Genomic DNA, 15,380 nt, shown 5'->3' with positions numbered 1-15,380 from the left:
CTTTCAAGTGCTCCAATAGGCCATAATAGTAATGGGCCAGCAACACTTGCACATTACAGCTGCACTATGCTATGAGGTTCCCAAATTCCACGGTGTAATCCAGCACCAAGTGTGATGAAGTACTTGATCCTCTGCCTCCCTTACTCTTCCCAGACTGTCGAAAACCCAATGCGTCTCAGTGGTGAATTTATTGTAAATGGTAGTTTATTGTCTACTTAAGAAAGAAGCAATCTTGGCTCACTCCATAGAAAACAAAGGTAGCTGCAGCTCCAAATGCAGGCACACTGGGACAGGAAGTTGAAGAATTGGGTCCCGGATCTGTCGAAGTGTTCAGGCACTGGAATCCAGGACTCTGAGGGAGGAGGTTGACTGGTACATCTTTGCTGTAACAAGACGGAGAGCTGGGTGTCGAGCAGATGATCAATGGTTTCCTGCTGCTTCTGGATTGTGTACTCATGTTGGCAGCAATTTCCTATCGGTGAGCAAACTCTTCACCCATCCTGTCAGGAAATGTAGAGGAGGCTTGACCCAAAATGAATTAGCAGTGAGTGATCATTTTGATAATAAAATGCATAACAACAAACCACGAGGAGCCACAAAACAAGGGAGAACGGATGCTGAACACGACAAGGCAACAAGGTAACTGAAGACTAGAAACAACTGCTTGAGACTGACTTGTTCAGTTTGTGAACTAGGACTGTGCATGAGAACTGGGTTTAAATGGGCTGTAGGTGATGAGTTGGAAACAGGTGGCAAGTCATTCCTGTTAGCTGGGTGGAGACTGGGAGGTGCCTGTCTGTACAGGCCTGACAAATGCTCTATTTGGAAAGAAGAATACAATAGTATATTAACAGGGTTAGATAAGGAAGGAGGCTTGTGTGGGCCCTAAGCACCATCATGGATCTGTTGGACTAAATAGTCTTGTTCCTCAGCTTAAAAAAAAATTCAATACATAAAGTTTTACCTGCATTTTATTAATAACAGTTTCATAATCCTGATCCCACACATGAACTGTCCCGTCTTGTGTGATATATGCTTTGCAGGCAGTAACCATTTGATTTGTGACCTAAGATTTTTTTTTAAAGAAAACAATATTATGGCAGAATTAATCAAAATCCAAATTGATGCAGTAGTTATATTCTTATAAATAAAAATACCTACCTTAATAAAGAGTGAAGTCAGCTGTTGTGAAGTGTTGTAATACCGTGACACATTATGAATCATTTGAATAGTATTGATTAAATTTGGAACACTCTTTGTCATAGTCACCTGAAAAAGGAATCACTTTATAACTATGAAAGAAGCAGACAAGGTTATTCTAAGATAACACATAAATATAAAAGTTACATTATTCTGTTTGTCAGCTTTGCACAGAAACCTCTTGTAAGATTATTTAAATTCAGGTAAAAGCCTTTGATGTAATCTGTGATGGTTTGAATTGAGATGCTAACTATTTATAGCTTTGTTTTAACTTGTTTATAAAGGGTATGTTGGCTTAGAAATAAAAGAGAAGAAAAAAGCATTAATATACTGAAAATAAACCAGTAACTTTGGAAATATTAGCTACATTGAAATCAAGACAATAAAAGTCTCACCAGCCCTACCATTTGTACTTTGCTAGAACCATGGTGAAAATGCACTAAATGTACTAAAACAGGATTTCTTAACATGCAAGTGAAGTAACAACATTAGAGAAGGAAAAACTCCAGGGGATTTTCCTCACTTATTTTCCCAAAAGTGATTGCTCAGTTAACAGCAAAGGACGGCAAATACTGTTCAAATCAAATAATAAATTGTTTTAAGATGCAAAAGCACCATCTTCATGTATAATGTAAATGATATTATAATAGTACAAAGAGAAAATAGCTTGAACCTTTGTCGAGTAAGGTCTTCCTATGATGTACTTAGCATATCCATTTGGTAATCCTACATATTTTTTCAGATTTAAATTTGAGATCAATAGAACTGTGCTAACATATGTCATTGAGCAATATAGCATAGATCAGATATAATTACACTAGATGGTAGAACAGGAACAAGGATCAAAGAGTCAGTCAAATGCAGAGGAACCGGCCTTTTACCCCATCATTGTACCTATCTGCACTAATCCCATTTACCCACAAAGGGTCGATTATTTCCTATACCTTGAGAATTCAAATACTTACCTAAATACTTCTTAAATGCAGTGAGAATATCTGCCTCTGCCAAATCTTCAAGTACACATTCCAGATTCTAATCACAAGGGTATTTAAAGACCAACTACAGAGAATACAACTGTGATTGAATAAGGACAAAGGCCAAGTAGGAAATGCTGAATGTCAGGAGAGATGATGAATTTAGTCCAAAAGGAAAAGGAAGCATAAACAAGGACACTAAAATCAAATGAGCTCATGAGGATTATTAAGAACTTAGAAAAGAACTCAAAGGAAATTAGGAGAGTCAGTGGCCATGGTAAGTAGTATAAAGAGAATCAAAAGGTATTCTATACATGTATCAAGAGCAAGAGGATATTAGGGAAAACATCGGATAAAGGAGGGAGCATGTACTTGGAGGAAGAGGATGTGTATGAGGTCCCAAATTAGTTTTTTCATGGTACTTAACAGGGAAAAAGAAGTGGAGAATAGTAAGATCAGTGTGAAATTTGCAAATATGCAAGGACATTTTAAGATGAAGAAAGTGGTGGAACATTCTGCAGGATATTCTTAGGGCCTGATAGGGCATATCTAGGTTATTCAGTAGAGGAAAGAGATTTGTTTGCTGAGGTCTTGACCTAGATCTGCATGTCCTCTCTCATCAAAGGCAAGGTTCCAGAAGGATGGCAAGTGGATAATGCTGCTCTGTTATTCAAGGGCAAAAGGGACATTCCTGAAAACTGTAGACTGGTTAGTCTCATGTCAGTGGGATAGGATTTAGGAACAATTGGAAAAGCATGGCCTAATTGGAGACCATCACCATGTCTTTTTACAGGGCAGGCCACGTCTTACTAATCCGACTGAACTGTTTGAGAATGCGATGAAAGTGATTGATGAAGGTAGAGCAACACACACAAAATACTGGTGGAATGCAATAGGCCAGGCAGCATCTGTAGGGAGAAACAGTCAATGCTTCGGGCTGAGACCTTTCACCAGGATGAAGGTACAGGTTTGGATGTTGTCCACATTGATTTTTGAAAGGCATTTGGCAAGATTCTCCATGGCAGCTCATCCAGAAAACTAAGATGCATGGGATCCACAGTGATTTGGCAATTTGGATTCAGCGTTTGCTTGCCAACAGAATCCAGAGGGTAATGGCCACTGGGACTTGTTCTGGCTGGAGATCTGTAACTAATGGTATCTGTACTGGGACCTCTGCAGCTTGTGATAAATATAAATGACCTGGATGAAAATGTAGATTAGCTTGCAGATTATACAAAAACTGGTGATATTGTGCAGAGTGTAGAAGAGCATCACATGATACAGAAGGATATCAAAATATATAGAACACTACAGTTCAGGAACAGGCCCACAATGTTGTGTCAAACCAAATAAATTAATAATCAAATAGCCAATTAAATTTGAGAAGGAGAAGGGAAAATCGGATGTGTCAGTGTTACAGTTCAACAAAGGCAACTATGGAGCTATGAGGGATGAGCTGGCCAAAGTTCAATGGAACAATACCCTAGCAGGGAAGACAGTGGAACAACAGTGGCAGGTATTTCTGGGAATAATGCAGAAGGTGCAGGATCGGTTCATTCCAAAGAGGAAGAAAGATCCTAAGGGGAGTAAGGGGCAGCCGTGGCTGACAAGGGAAGTAAAGGGCAGTATAAAAATAAAAGATAAGTATAACATAGCAAAGATGAGTGGGAAACTGGAGGACTGGGAAGCTTTTAAAGAGCAACAGAAGATAGCAAAGAAGGCAATACGCCAAGAAAAAATGAGATACGAAGGTAAACTAGCCAAGAATATAAAGCCAAGAATGTAAAAGCTTTTTTAGGTATGTGAATAGCAAAAAATTAGTTAAGACCAAAATTGGGCCATTGAAGACAGAAACAGGTGAATTTATCATGGGGAACAAGGAAATGGCAGACGAGTTGAACAGGTGCTTTGGATCCGTTTTCACTAGGGAAGACATGAACAATCTCCCAGATGTAATAGTGGCCAAAGGAACTAGGGTAAAGGATGAACTGAAGGTAATTTATATTAGGCAAGAAACAGTGTTGGATAGACTGTTGAGTCTGAAGACTGATAAGTCTCCGGGACCTGATTGTCTGCATCCCAGGGTACTTAAAGAGGTGGCTCTAGAAATCGTGGACGCATTGGTAATCATTTTCCAATGTTCTATAGATTCAGGAACAGTTCCTGTTGATAGGAGGGTGGCTAATGTTGTCCCACTTTTCAAGAAAGGAGGGAGAGAGAAAACAGGGAATTATAGACTGGTTAGCCTGACGTCAGTGGTGGGATTGATGCTGGAGTCAATTATAAAGGAGGAAATTATGACACATTTGGATAGCAGTAGAAGGATCAGTCCAAGTCAGCATGGATTTATGAAGGGAAAATCATGCTTGACTAACCTTCTGGAGTTTTTTTGAGGATGTAACTATGAAAATGGACAATGGAGAGCCAGTGGATGTAGTGTACCTGGACTTCCAGAAAGCTTTTGATAAAGTCCCACATAGGAGATTAGTGGGCAAAATTAGGGCACATGGTATTGGGGGCAGAGTACTGACATGGATTGAAAATTGGCTGGCTGACAGGAAACAAAGAGTAGCGATTAACGGGTCCCTTTCGGAATGGCAGGCTGTGACTAGTGGGGTACTGCAAGATTCGGTGCTGGGACCGCAGCTGTTTACAATATACATTAATGATTTAGATGAAGGGATTAAAAGTAACATTAGCAAATTTGCCGATGACACAAAGCTGGGTGGCAGTGTGAAATGTCAGAAGGATGTTATGAGAATGCAGGGTGACTTGGACAGGTTGGGTGAGTGGGCAAATGTATGGCAGATGCAGTTTAATGTGGATAAATGTGAGGTTATCCACTTTGGTGGCAAGAACAGGAAGGCAGATTACTATCTAAATGGAGTCAAGTTAGGAAAAGGGGAAGTACAACAAGATCTAGGTGTTCTTGTACATCAGTCAATGAAAGCAAGCATGGAGGTACAGCAGGCAGTGAAGAAAGCTAATGGCATGCTGGCCTTTATAACAAGAGGAATTGAGTATAGGAGTAAAGAGGTCCTTCTGCAGCTGTACCGGGCCCTGGTGAGACCCCACCTGGAGTATTGTGTGCAGTTTTGGTCTCCAAATTTGAGGAAGGACATTCTTGCTATTGAGGGAGTGCAGCGTAGGTTCACAAGCTTAATTCCCGGAATGGCGGGACTGTCATATGTTGAAAGATTGGAGCAACTGGGCTTGTATACACTGGAATTTAGAAGGCTGAGAGGGGATCTGATTGAAACATATTATTGAGGGATTGGACACACTGGAGGCAGGAAGCATGTTCCCACTGATGGGCGAGTCCAGAACTAGAGGCCATAGTTTAAGAATAAGGGGTAGGCCATTTAGAACAGAGATGCAAAAACACTTTTTCACCCACAGAGTGGTGGATATGTGGAATGCTCTGCCCCAGAAGGCAGTGGAGGCCAAGTCTCTGGATGCATTCAAGAGAGAGTTAGATAGAGCTCTTATAGATAGCGGGGTCAAGGGATATGGGGAGAGGGCAGGAACAGGGTACTGATTATGTATGATCAGCCATGATCACAGTGAATGGCAGTGCTGGTTAGAAAGGCCGGATGGCCTATTCCTGCACCTACAGTCTATTGTCTATTACCTGTTGTCTAAAAACTAATCCCTTATGCCTACACAATGTCTGTATCCGGAGGACTTCCAGTAAGATGGCGATTGTTTAGCTGCTCCGAACTTTTGTTCCATTAATTTCGCTATCTTTGCACTAAATTTCTCCATTTTTTAAACCTTAGTTAGGAACTTTATTTGGTTTCTTTTACTTGCCTGTGAACACATCTACCTTACAATGTCTAACAAGAGTTCTAACTCCAGGAGAAAGGAAGTTCCGGCTCTGCCGGCTGAGACCCTCGCTGCGCTGGAACAACACCGAGACGATATTTTAAAGGAATTTAGAACCGCTTTCAAACAGCTGGAAGCCAAACTGGATCAGATCAACGATAGAGTGGACGAACATGCTGAACACTTATCTCGCATCGATTCGACTTCTGAAAATTTACAAAGTCGTGTTCAATACTTGGAGACTCTCTGTTCCAGCCCAGAGGGGAAATGTAACAAACACCTTTCCAAAATGGTGGATCTCGAAAATTGCAGCAGACGTTGTAACCTTCGAATTCTTGGGTTGCCAGAGGCCACCGAACAGGGATCAACCGTGAAGTTTTTCACCGAGTTTCTCTGTGAGATATTCAGGAAAGATTTGCTTCCGAACCTGCCTGAGCTCGAAAGGGCACACAGGGTCTACGTTCCCCCTGGAATTCTGGGCTCCCGCCCGCGACCGGTAATTTTGTGCTTTCATCAATACCAGGTAAAACACCGTTTGATTATGGAGGCACGTCGCAGAGGTACTTTTACTTTCCAAAATACAATCATTCGTTTTATGGAAGATTTTGCACCCCAGATCTTAAAGATGCACGCTGAGTTTAAAGGCGTAATGAACATGCTTTTTTAAACCCTCTCTTCGCAATCCTGCCGATTTACGAATCACGCTTAATACTGGAAAATATAAGTGGTTTAAGTCAGTGAAGGAGGCTGAGGTGCATTTGTTGCAAGTCTTCCGGCTATCCAGCCATCTTCGGAACCCGATCGGACCTCCTAAAATGGTGGACAAGTACTTCGCATAGTAAAATTACTTTTTCTGGACTCAGACTTTACTTGAATCACTCAGATATTATCTATTGAAACTCTAAGGGCTGTTAACAATCTCTCCCTGGATTTGGTGTGTCTTTTTTAAATAGACATTCTGTGCTTAATGTTTCCCTATGGATGTTTAAATAATACTTGTGTAATCTATTTTATTCTTGTATAACTTTATCTATAAAGTTCTACAATTGACTCTAACTTGTTTTGGAGGTTTGAAGTCTTTATTGAAGGCCTCCCTGTTTGTTGGTTCACAGTTTAACTGCTGATTATTCTTTATTTTTTTTATTTTTTTTTCTTTCACCTTTTTTTTAATCTTTGATTTTTTTTCCCTCTCTGTAAATGGTTGATAAGTACTCTTCTTGAATCTATAATTTTCCCCTTCCTCCCTTTTTTTTTCCCTTTCTCTTACTTTATTCTTCCATAATTTTTCGCGGGTAGGTTAGTTTTGGTTTTCTTCCAATTTTCTCTACTAAGTTTTATATTTCTGCAGAAGATGTTCCAATTTGTAGTTATATTTTCTAGTGCATAAACTAGTTACTATTTGCTATAGTATTTATACAGAACTGCTGTTAATGACACAGATCTGGAAGTTATATTTGGGTTAATTTTTTTGGTAGAGCTCGCTGCTTTTTTTGGTAGCCGTCTAGTTTTGGGTTGTGTGGGTGGGGTGGATTTTCCAGTTCCAACATCACTGTATTTATTGTTTTTCTTTATTGCTCAGGACATGTTTATGTTTTGATTTTACAAATTTATGTTTACATTTCTGCTCCCAGACTGCTATTGTATTGCTTGACTTTTTATATGCCTGCTGCCTTTTATGCATTAGTAATTGATAATGGCTAGTGCACTTAAATTTGTGAGCTGGAATGTAAAGGGATTGAATCACCCTGTTAAAAGGAGGAAGGTATTCTCACATATTAAACAACTCAAAGCTGACATTGCTTTCCTTCAAGAAACTCATATTCGTTGTTCTGATAACTCCCGGCTTTGTCAAAGTGGGCAGGTCAGCATTTTCATTCATCCTTTACCGCTAAAGCTAGGGGAGTCTCCATTCTTATTAACTCAAATATTCCTTTTGAACTCCATAATAAAATATCTGATACAAATGGCCATTTTATTATTGTTTCTGGTAAACTATATAACACTAAAGTTGTACTAGCAAACCTGTATGCCCCCAACTTTGATGATGTTAACTTTTTTGAACGTTTTTTTTCTTTACTACCAGACTTAAACTCATACTCTCTTATACTGAGTGGTGACTTCAACTGTTGGTTAGATCCTAATCTGCATCGATCGTCCTCTGTTACCAGATCACCTACTAAATCTGCCTTAGCTATCCAATCGTTTCTCTCTAATTTTGGTATCTCTGATATATGGCATTTCCTTCATCCTACTGAGAGAGATTATTCTTTTTCTTCCATATGTTCACCATACCTTCACTAGAATTGACTATTTCTTCCTCGATAACCAATTTATTCCATTTGCCTACTCTTGTGACTATCAGAGTATACTGATTTCTGACCATGCCCCAATTACTCTCTCTCTGAACTTTCCTGGTCTCCCTCAGAGGAATAAACACTGGCGGTTTGATTCAACTTTATTATCAGAAATCTCCTGGACCTGATGGGTACCCTGTAGAATTTCATAAATCATTCTCTTCACTTCTTTCTCCTCAGTTACTTTCAGTATTATCTGACTCGTTTAATTACAGCAAATTGCCACCCTCTTTCAATGAGGCATCTAATATTCTTCTATTAAAAAAGGGTAAAGACCCAACAGAGTGTTCCTTGTATAGGGCGATTTCTTTGCTCAATGTTGATGTAAAGATCTTAGCTAAAGTTTTGGCTTATAGATTAGAAACTGTTATTCCCTCCATTATCTCTGATGACCAATCAGGTTTTATTAAAAACCATCTCCCTTTTTTTAACATTCGGCGTTTATTTAATATTTTATACTCACCTCCAACTGGGATTCCTGAATGTGTTATTTCCCTCAATGCGGAGAAAGTATTTGATCATATAGAGTGGAACTACCTTTTTGCAGTCTTAGAAAAATTTGACCTCGGTCAAAGTTTCATCTCTTGGATCAAATTGCTGTACCTGTGTCCTACTGCTACTGTTTTAACTAATTCTCAGAAATCCCAGGTATTTAATCTCAAACGTGGCACCCGTCAGGGATGCCCCTTAAGTCCCTTTCTCTTTGATTTGGCTATAGAATCTTTGGCGATAGCATTTCAAAATTGTCCTGAATTGACCGGGATTCGGAGAGGGGGTGTTGAGCATAAAGTTTCTTTATGCTGATGACTTATTACTCTTTCTCTCAAATCCGTCTACATCCTTACCTCCAATGTTTTCACTTCTTGACCAGTTTAGCCAGATCTCTGGCTATAAACTTAATTTACATAAGAATGAACTTTTCCCAATTAATAAAGAAGCACAAGAATTAACATTTCGTGATCTCCCTTTTAAAGTAGTCCATAATCAATTTACTTATCTTGGAATTACAGTCACAAGGAAGTTTAAAGATCTCTTTCGTGAAAACTTTGCCAATCTTTCATATACTATAAAACAGAGTCTGGTACAATGGTCACCTCTATCTATGTCTTTGGTAGGTCGTATTAATGTATGTTCTCCCCAAATTTTTTATACTTATTTCAATCTATCCCAATTTTTACTCCTAAATCTTTTTTTGATTCCTTAGACTCTATTATTTTGTCATATCTGTGGAAGAATAAGCACTCTAGAATTAATAAAATCCATCTCCAAAAATCTAAAAAAGAGGGTGGCATGGCTTTACCTAACTTTCGTTTATATTATTGGGCAGTTAATATACGTCGTGCTACCTTTTTGTCTTTCTTCCATGGCCAACCCGAGTGCCCTAATTGGGTGGCAATGGAGTTGAGCTCCACTAAAGAATTATCTATCTCTGCACTTCTTGGCTCTGCACTCCCTAGTAGTCTGTCCAGATTAATAGCTAATCCTCTTGTTAGACACACTTTGCGTATATGGGCTCAGTTTAGGAAAGGCTATGGTTTCCATGGTTTTTCCATTTCCAGCCCTGTCGTACATAATCATCTTTTTTTACCTACTACGTACGATTCAGCATTCCATGTTTGGTATAGGAAGGACATTAGACATTTTGAAGATCTTTTCATTGATAATCGATTCGCTTCTTTTCAGCAGCTCTCTGTTAAGTTCAATCTGCCCAATGCTCATTTTTTTTTGATATCTCCAAATTAGACAATTTATTGCTCCTCTCATTCCTAACTTTCCTGAAATGCCTGCGAAAAATGCTATGGACTTATTTGTTTCCATTAATCCACTAGGTAAAGGTTTAATATCAATTATTCGAGATAAATTAGCAGCCTTACGACAGGCCCCTGTGGATAAAATTAAAATGGCCTGGGAGCAGGATTTAAGTACCTCCTTATCTGATGAGAGTTGGGACTCGATTCTCAAATTGGTTAACTCAACCTCTCTTTGTGCTCGCCATTGCCTTTTACAGTTTAAGATTGTTCATAGGGCCCATTTGTCTAAATCTAAACTATCTCGATTCTACCCTAACATTAGTCCGCTTTGTGATAAATGCAAGAGGGGCGAGGCCTCTCTCATTCATATGTACTGGTTCTGTCCTAGCTTGGAGAAATTTTGGAAAGATGTCTTCACTACGTTATCGTATATTCTGAATCAGCACCTAGAACCAAATCCCTTAATTGCTTTGTTCGGTTTCTGGGGCGAGACAGATTTACGTCTGAGTCTGACCAAATGCCGAATATTATCCTTTGCCTCTCTCCTGGCTAGACGCTTGATCCTCCTTAGATGGAGAGATGTTGCCCCGCCCACTCATGCTCAATGGCTTAACGACAGTATGGCCTGCTAGGACCTCGAAAAAATTCATTATTCAGTTCTCAATTCGGATCTAAAGTTCCATAAGGTCTGGGAACCTTTTATCGAGTACTTTCATAACCTTCCTCTTGACTAGGGTTTTTTTCCTTTCGGTCCCTTGCTTTCAGCTCCCTTTTTTTTCTGGTAGTAGGCATTATTATCCTCTGTTGCTAAGTGTATTCACAGTCTGGGAGTTTGATTGTCCTGATTTATATTCTCTATATTGTGTTGTGGTTGGTCTGGAGTTTTTTTTGTGTTGTGGGTCTTGGGGAGGATACCAAGTTTACTTGTCTTCAATTTAGGTGCTTTTTTTTTAAATTCTCTTTCTTTGTATCATATTGTCATTGTATGCTTAATTTTGCACTGTATTTATGTTCCTCATTTTGATTTGGGGTTTTTTAATTTGTAAAATGTATAAAAAAACTAATTAAAAAAAACAAACAATGTCTGTATCCTTCCATTTCCCACACATTCATCCATCTATCTAAACATCTCCTGAAACTCTATAATGTATCTGCCCCTACCACTGCCGCAAGGCAGCGCATTCCAGATGCCCACCCCTCTGTGTAGAGGAACTCCTTTTAAATTATCCCCTCTCAGCTTAAATGCGTGCCCTCTGTACTAGACACCTCGACCCCAGAAAACAAATACTGTTTGTCTACTCTATCAATGCTTATCTTAATCTTATAAACCTCTATCAGATCCCCCACCAGCCTCCACAGCTCTGAGAAAACACATTTGCATATACGGGTAGGGAGATAGCAGGAAGAGTTTAATCCTGTCAAATGCAAGATGTCGCACATTGGGAAATCAAATGTAAAGGGACGGAACACTGTTGATGACAAGACCCTCAACAGTGTGATGTACAGAGTGATCTTGTATCCAGGTCCAGAGATGCCTGCAAATGGCTGTGCAGGTTGATAGAGAATAAGGAACGCGTACGATATGCTTGCCTTTATCGGTCAGTTCTGTTGCAGCTGAGTAACACTGGTCAGACCACATCTGGAGTACTACACTCAGTTCTAGTCACCCCCTTGTAGGAAGGACATGGGGGATATGGTGCAGGTGCAGAAGAGGCTTACCAGGACCCTGTCTGGAATAGAGGACATGCACGATAAAGAGAGGTTAGACAAACTTGGGTTGTTTTCTCTGGAGCAGTGGAGGCTGAGGAGAGACCTGATAAATGCTAATAGCATTAGATGAAGCTAGATGGAGTTAACAGCCAGTTTCCTTTATCCCAGGGTTGAAATATGCCAAAGGACATACATTTGAAGTGAGAAAGGGCAAGTTTTTTTTTATTTATATAGAGTGGTGGGTGTCTAGAAAGCAAAGCTGGGGGTGGTTGTCTAGGCAAATATAACAGAGGTATTTAAAGGCTGTTAGGTAAGCACATGACTGTGCAGAGACAGAGGGATATAGACATTATGTAGGCAGAAGGGATTGGATTATTGAATTTGTTTTGCATTTAGTTATTAGTTTAGTTAGCTCAGGACAAGTTTGTGGGCTGAGGGACCTGTTCCTGGGCTGTACTGCACTATTTTCTATCTTACGTATCAAAACTATTCTGGAACTGGATAGGGTTGACGTTGATTCCTTTGCTACAGGACCCAAGCACAGATAGTGCTGGGGCTCTGGCAGAGATTTCCAAAGCTTTGCTGGACACTTGAAATACCAGGATAGCAAATGTGGTCCTTTTCCTCAAAAATACAGATTGGAAGAGCCTCATAACAATGCAGTAGATGTTGTTCAAATGAACTTTGGTAAGGCCCTTTACAAGGGCCCCCAAGTAGAAGAGCCCTCAAAAACTTAGGGCCCCATGGGACCCAAGGTAGGATTATACACAGGATCAAAAACTGGCTGAACAACAGGAGAGTGTGATGGATTGGCCCTTGTGATGCAATGCCTTTGACTAATACAAGGGTAAGCTAGTAAATTTGCTATTTGTAATACATATAAATGACTTGAATGTAGATGCAGGAAGTTTGGCCAAGGTAGTCAAAAGCTGTAGAGAGAATTTGATGTGTTGTTGAAACAGAATGAAAACTAGCAGATGGAGGTTAATCCAGACAAGTATGAAATGATGCACTTTAGGAGTACTAATGACGTTGGCACATGTAGTACACCACCAATAGTAGGTTTCAAGGGAGTATTTAAAAACAGGCGGACCTTGGAGAGCAAGCCAACAGATAACTGGAAGCAAATGGGTTTGATAATGTGGTTAAGGAGGCAAATGCCTTCCAATAGTCAGGATATTGAATGTAGAAGTAGGGAGGTTATGCTTCAACTTATTAGATCTTGATCAGACCTCAGCTAGAATATTGTAAGTGGTCTTGGTCACCATATTACAGAAAGGAGTGCTGAGGTTGAGGAGCATATGGGCAGAGGTGATGCCCCAGAATGCTACTGGAAATAGAACCATTCAGTTCTGAGGAGAAAGTGGAGAAATAAGGTTTGTTCTCCATGGAATGGAGGAGGTTAAGAGAGAATATGATTGAATCATATAAAACAATGACAGGTATAGATAGAATAAACTGTGGAAAACTTTAAAACTAGAGGACATCTGCTTAGGGTAAAGAAGGAAGAGTTGTAGAAACAATATAAGGCAGACCTTCACCCAGAGAAATGTTATGTCTGCGAGAGTGGTTGAAGCTGGATTACTAACATCTACGATAAAAATTTTGATGAAAATGTAGAGGGCATGGTTAGTAAGTTTACTGCTTGTATATTGGCCAGTAAAGAAGGTTATACAAGAGTACAGCAAGATCTAGCTACTGGAAATAGAACCATTCAGTTCTGAGGAGAAAGTGGAGAAATAAGGTTTGTTCTCCATGGAATGGAGGAGGTTAAGAGAGAATATGATTGAATCATATAAAACAATGACAGGTATAGATAGAATAAACTGTGGAAAACTTTAAAACTAGAGGACATCTGCTTAGGGTAAAGAAGGAAGAGTTGTAGAAACAATATAAGGCAGACCTTCACCCAGAGAAATGTTATGTCTGCGAGAGTGGTTGAAGCTGGATTACTAACATCTACGATAAAAATTTTGATGAAAATGTAGAGGGCATGGTTAGTAAGTTTACTGCTTGTATATTGGCCAGTAAAGAAGGTTATACAAGAGTACAGCAAGATCTAGCTAAACTAGGAAATTAGCATTACAGATAGCATCTAGCTTGGACAAGTGCAAAGTATAGTATTTTGGCAAACTAAATCTGGGCAGAGCCCTGGAGTGTATGTACATGCAATGGTGCTAGAAAGTTTGTGAATCCTATAAAATCATGAGCAGCATAAATACAATAAATGGTCACAGCCTTGATCTCAGCATAGGATAATCTAATATATTTTACAGTCTTATAGAGTGCACATGTAATAGGGTGAGAGGGAAGAAATTTAAAGTAGACCAGAGGTAATTTTCCCCACAGACAGTAATGGATATGTGGAATAAGTTGCCTGAGGAAGTGATAGAGGAGGGTACACTACAACTTTAAAAGAAATTTGGACAGGTATGTGGACAGGAAATATTTCAAAGAATATATAAGCAAATGGAATTAATCTAGGTCAACTCACTTGGACGAGTTGGACCCAAGAACCTGCTTCTGTGTTGTGTAATTCTACAATTCTGTATCCAGAAGAGCACCTGAATTGTTCAGACATGGAGGGCTTTTGACCAGATGCTGGGAGATTGGTCTAGTATAGAGGGGTACGCATTGAACGCCATAGACAGGTTGGGCTGAGTGGTCTGTTTCCACGTTGCATGATTCTATAATCCTAACCACATTTTTCCCCTGATTTTACAACTCTATCCAAAATAATTAGGACAGGTAATTTACTCATGCCATCCCTCTTCCCGCCACCCCTTTTCACATTTACACACTCTGGCTGATAAAGATGCCCTACTGGGATCTCTTCAGCTTCCAAGGCTCTCTAAAATCTGGAGAATTTTGGAATATCACAATCTTTGCATTTTCTAATTCTGTCACATTTCCTTTAAGAATGAAAACAAGATGCTGAAAGAAGTCATTGGGTCAGGCACATCTGTGGACAGAAATAAGCACTAAACAGATTAGGTTGAGACCCTTCAAAGAACAGAGGGAAGATTCTGATTCAGATTCATTCATTTAATGCACGTACATTGAAACATACAATGAAATGCATCCTCTGTGTTAACAACCAACATACCTTTCTCCAAGAACATGCTGGGGGCAGCCCGCATGTATTGCCATACATTCCAGTGCCAACACAGCACGTTCACCACACTCATAGAACACACACACACACACACACACGACAGGCCATCTCCAGGCCTCCAGAGAACTTGGACTTGCAGACATTGTACTTTCAGACTCTGACTTGCAGACCCAGGCTTCAGCCATCAGGCTTCGATTTCTGGATTCCAACTGACCTTCAGGGTTTGATGTTCAATATCTAACTCAGGACTCACCAAAAGTGACAAGGAGCATGGATGATGACCATGAACTCCGGCCTTGCCGACTCATGGACATGGGGTCACCAGCCCTGGTGTCTCATGTCCATATGGTACTCCAATGCCACAACCCGCCAATAACTTGTTAACATGTCTGTCAGCCCTCGTCCTTGCTGGTCTGCGAGAGATAGGGCAAGCAGCAAGTGGAAACAGCTG

General features: G+C 39.9%; 1 protein-coding gene across 1 annotated transcript in view; it reads right to left on the bottom strand.

Moving 5' to 3' along the window:
• The window catches only part of LOC132401347 (dynein axonemal heavy chain 8-like), a 674,688-nt gene that overhangs the window by 586,235 nt on the left and 73,073 nt on the right, over positions 1-15,380 (bottom strand). The window contains exons 10-11 of the mRNA XM_059983476.1: positions 1,162-1,269; positions 965-1,066 (exon numbers count right to left, since the gene is read on the bottom strand). Coding sequence (XP_059839459.1) covers positions 965-1,066; positions 1,162-1,269 — 210 coding nt within the window. The remainder of the gene's footprint in view (positions 1-964; positions 1,067-1,161; positions 1,270-15,380) is intronic.

Source organism: Hypanus sabinus, chromosome 10 (assembly GCF_030144855.1).
Source record: "Hypanus sabinus isolate sHypSab1 chromosome 10, sHypSab1.hap1, whole genome shotgun sequence".
Taxonomy (NCBI): domain Eukaryota; kingdom Metazoa; phylum Chordata; class Chondrichthyes; order Myliobatiformes; family Dasyatidae; genus Hypanus; species Hypanus sabinus.
The sequence above is the reverse complement of the archived record's forward strand: the minus strand, read 5'-3'. Positions and strand labels throughout refer to the sequence as shown.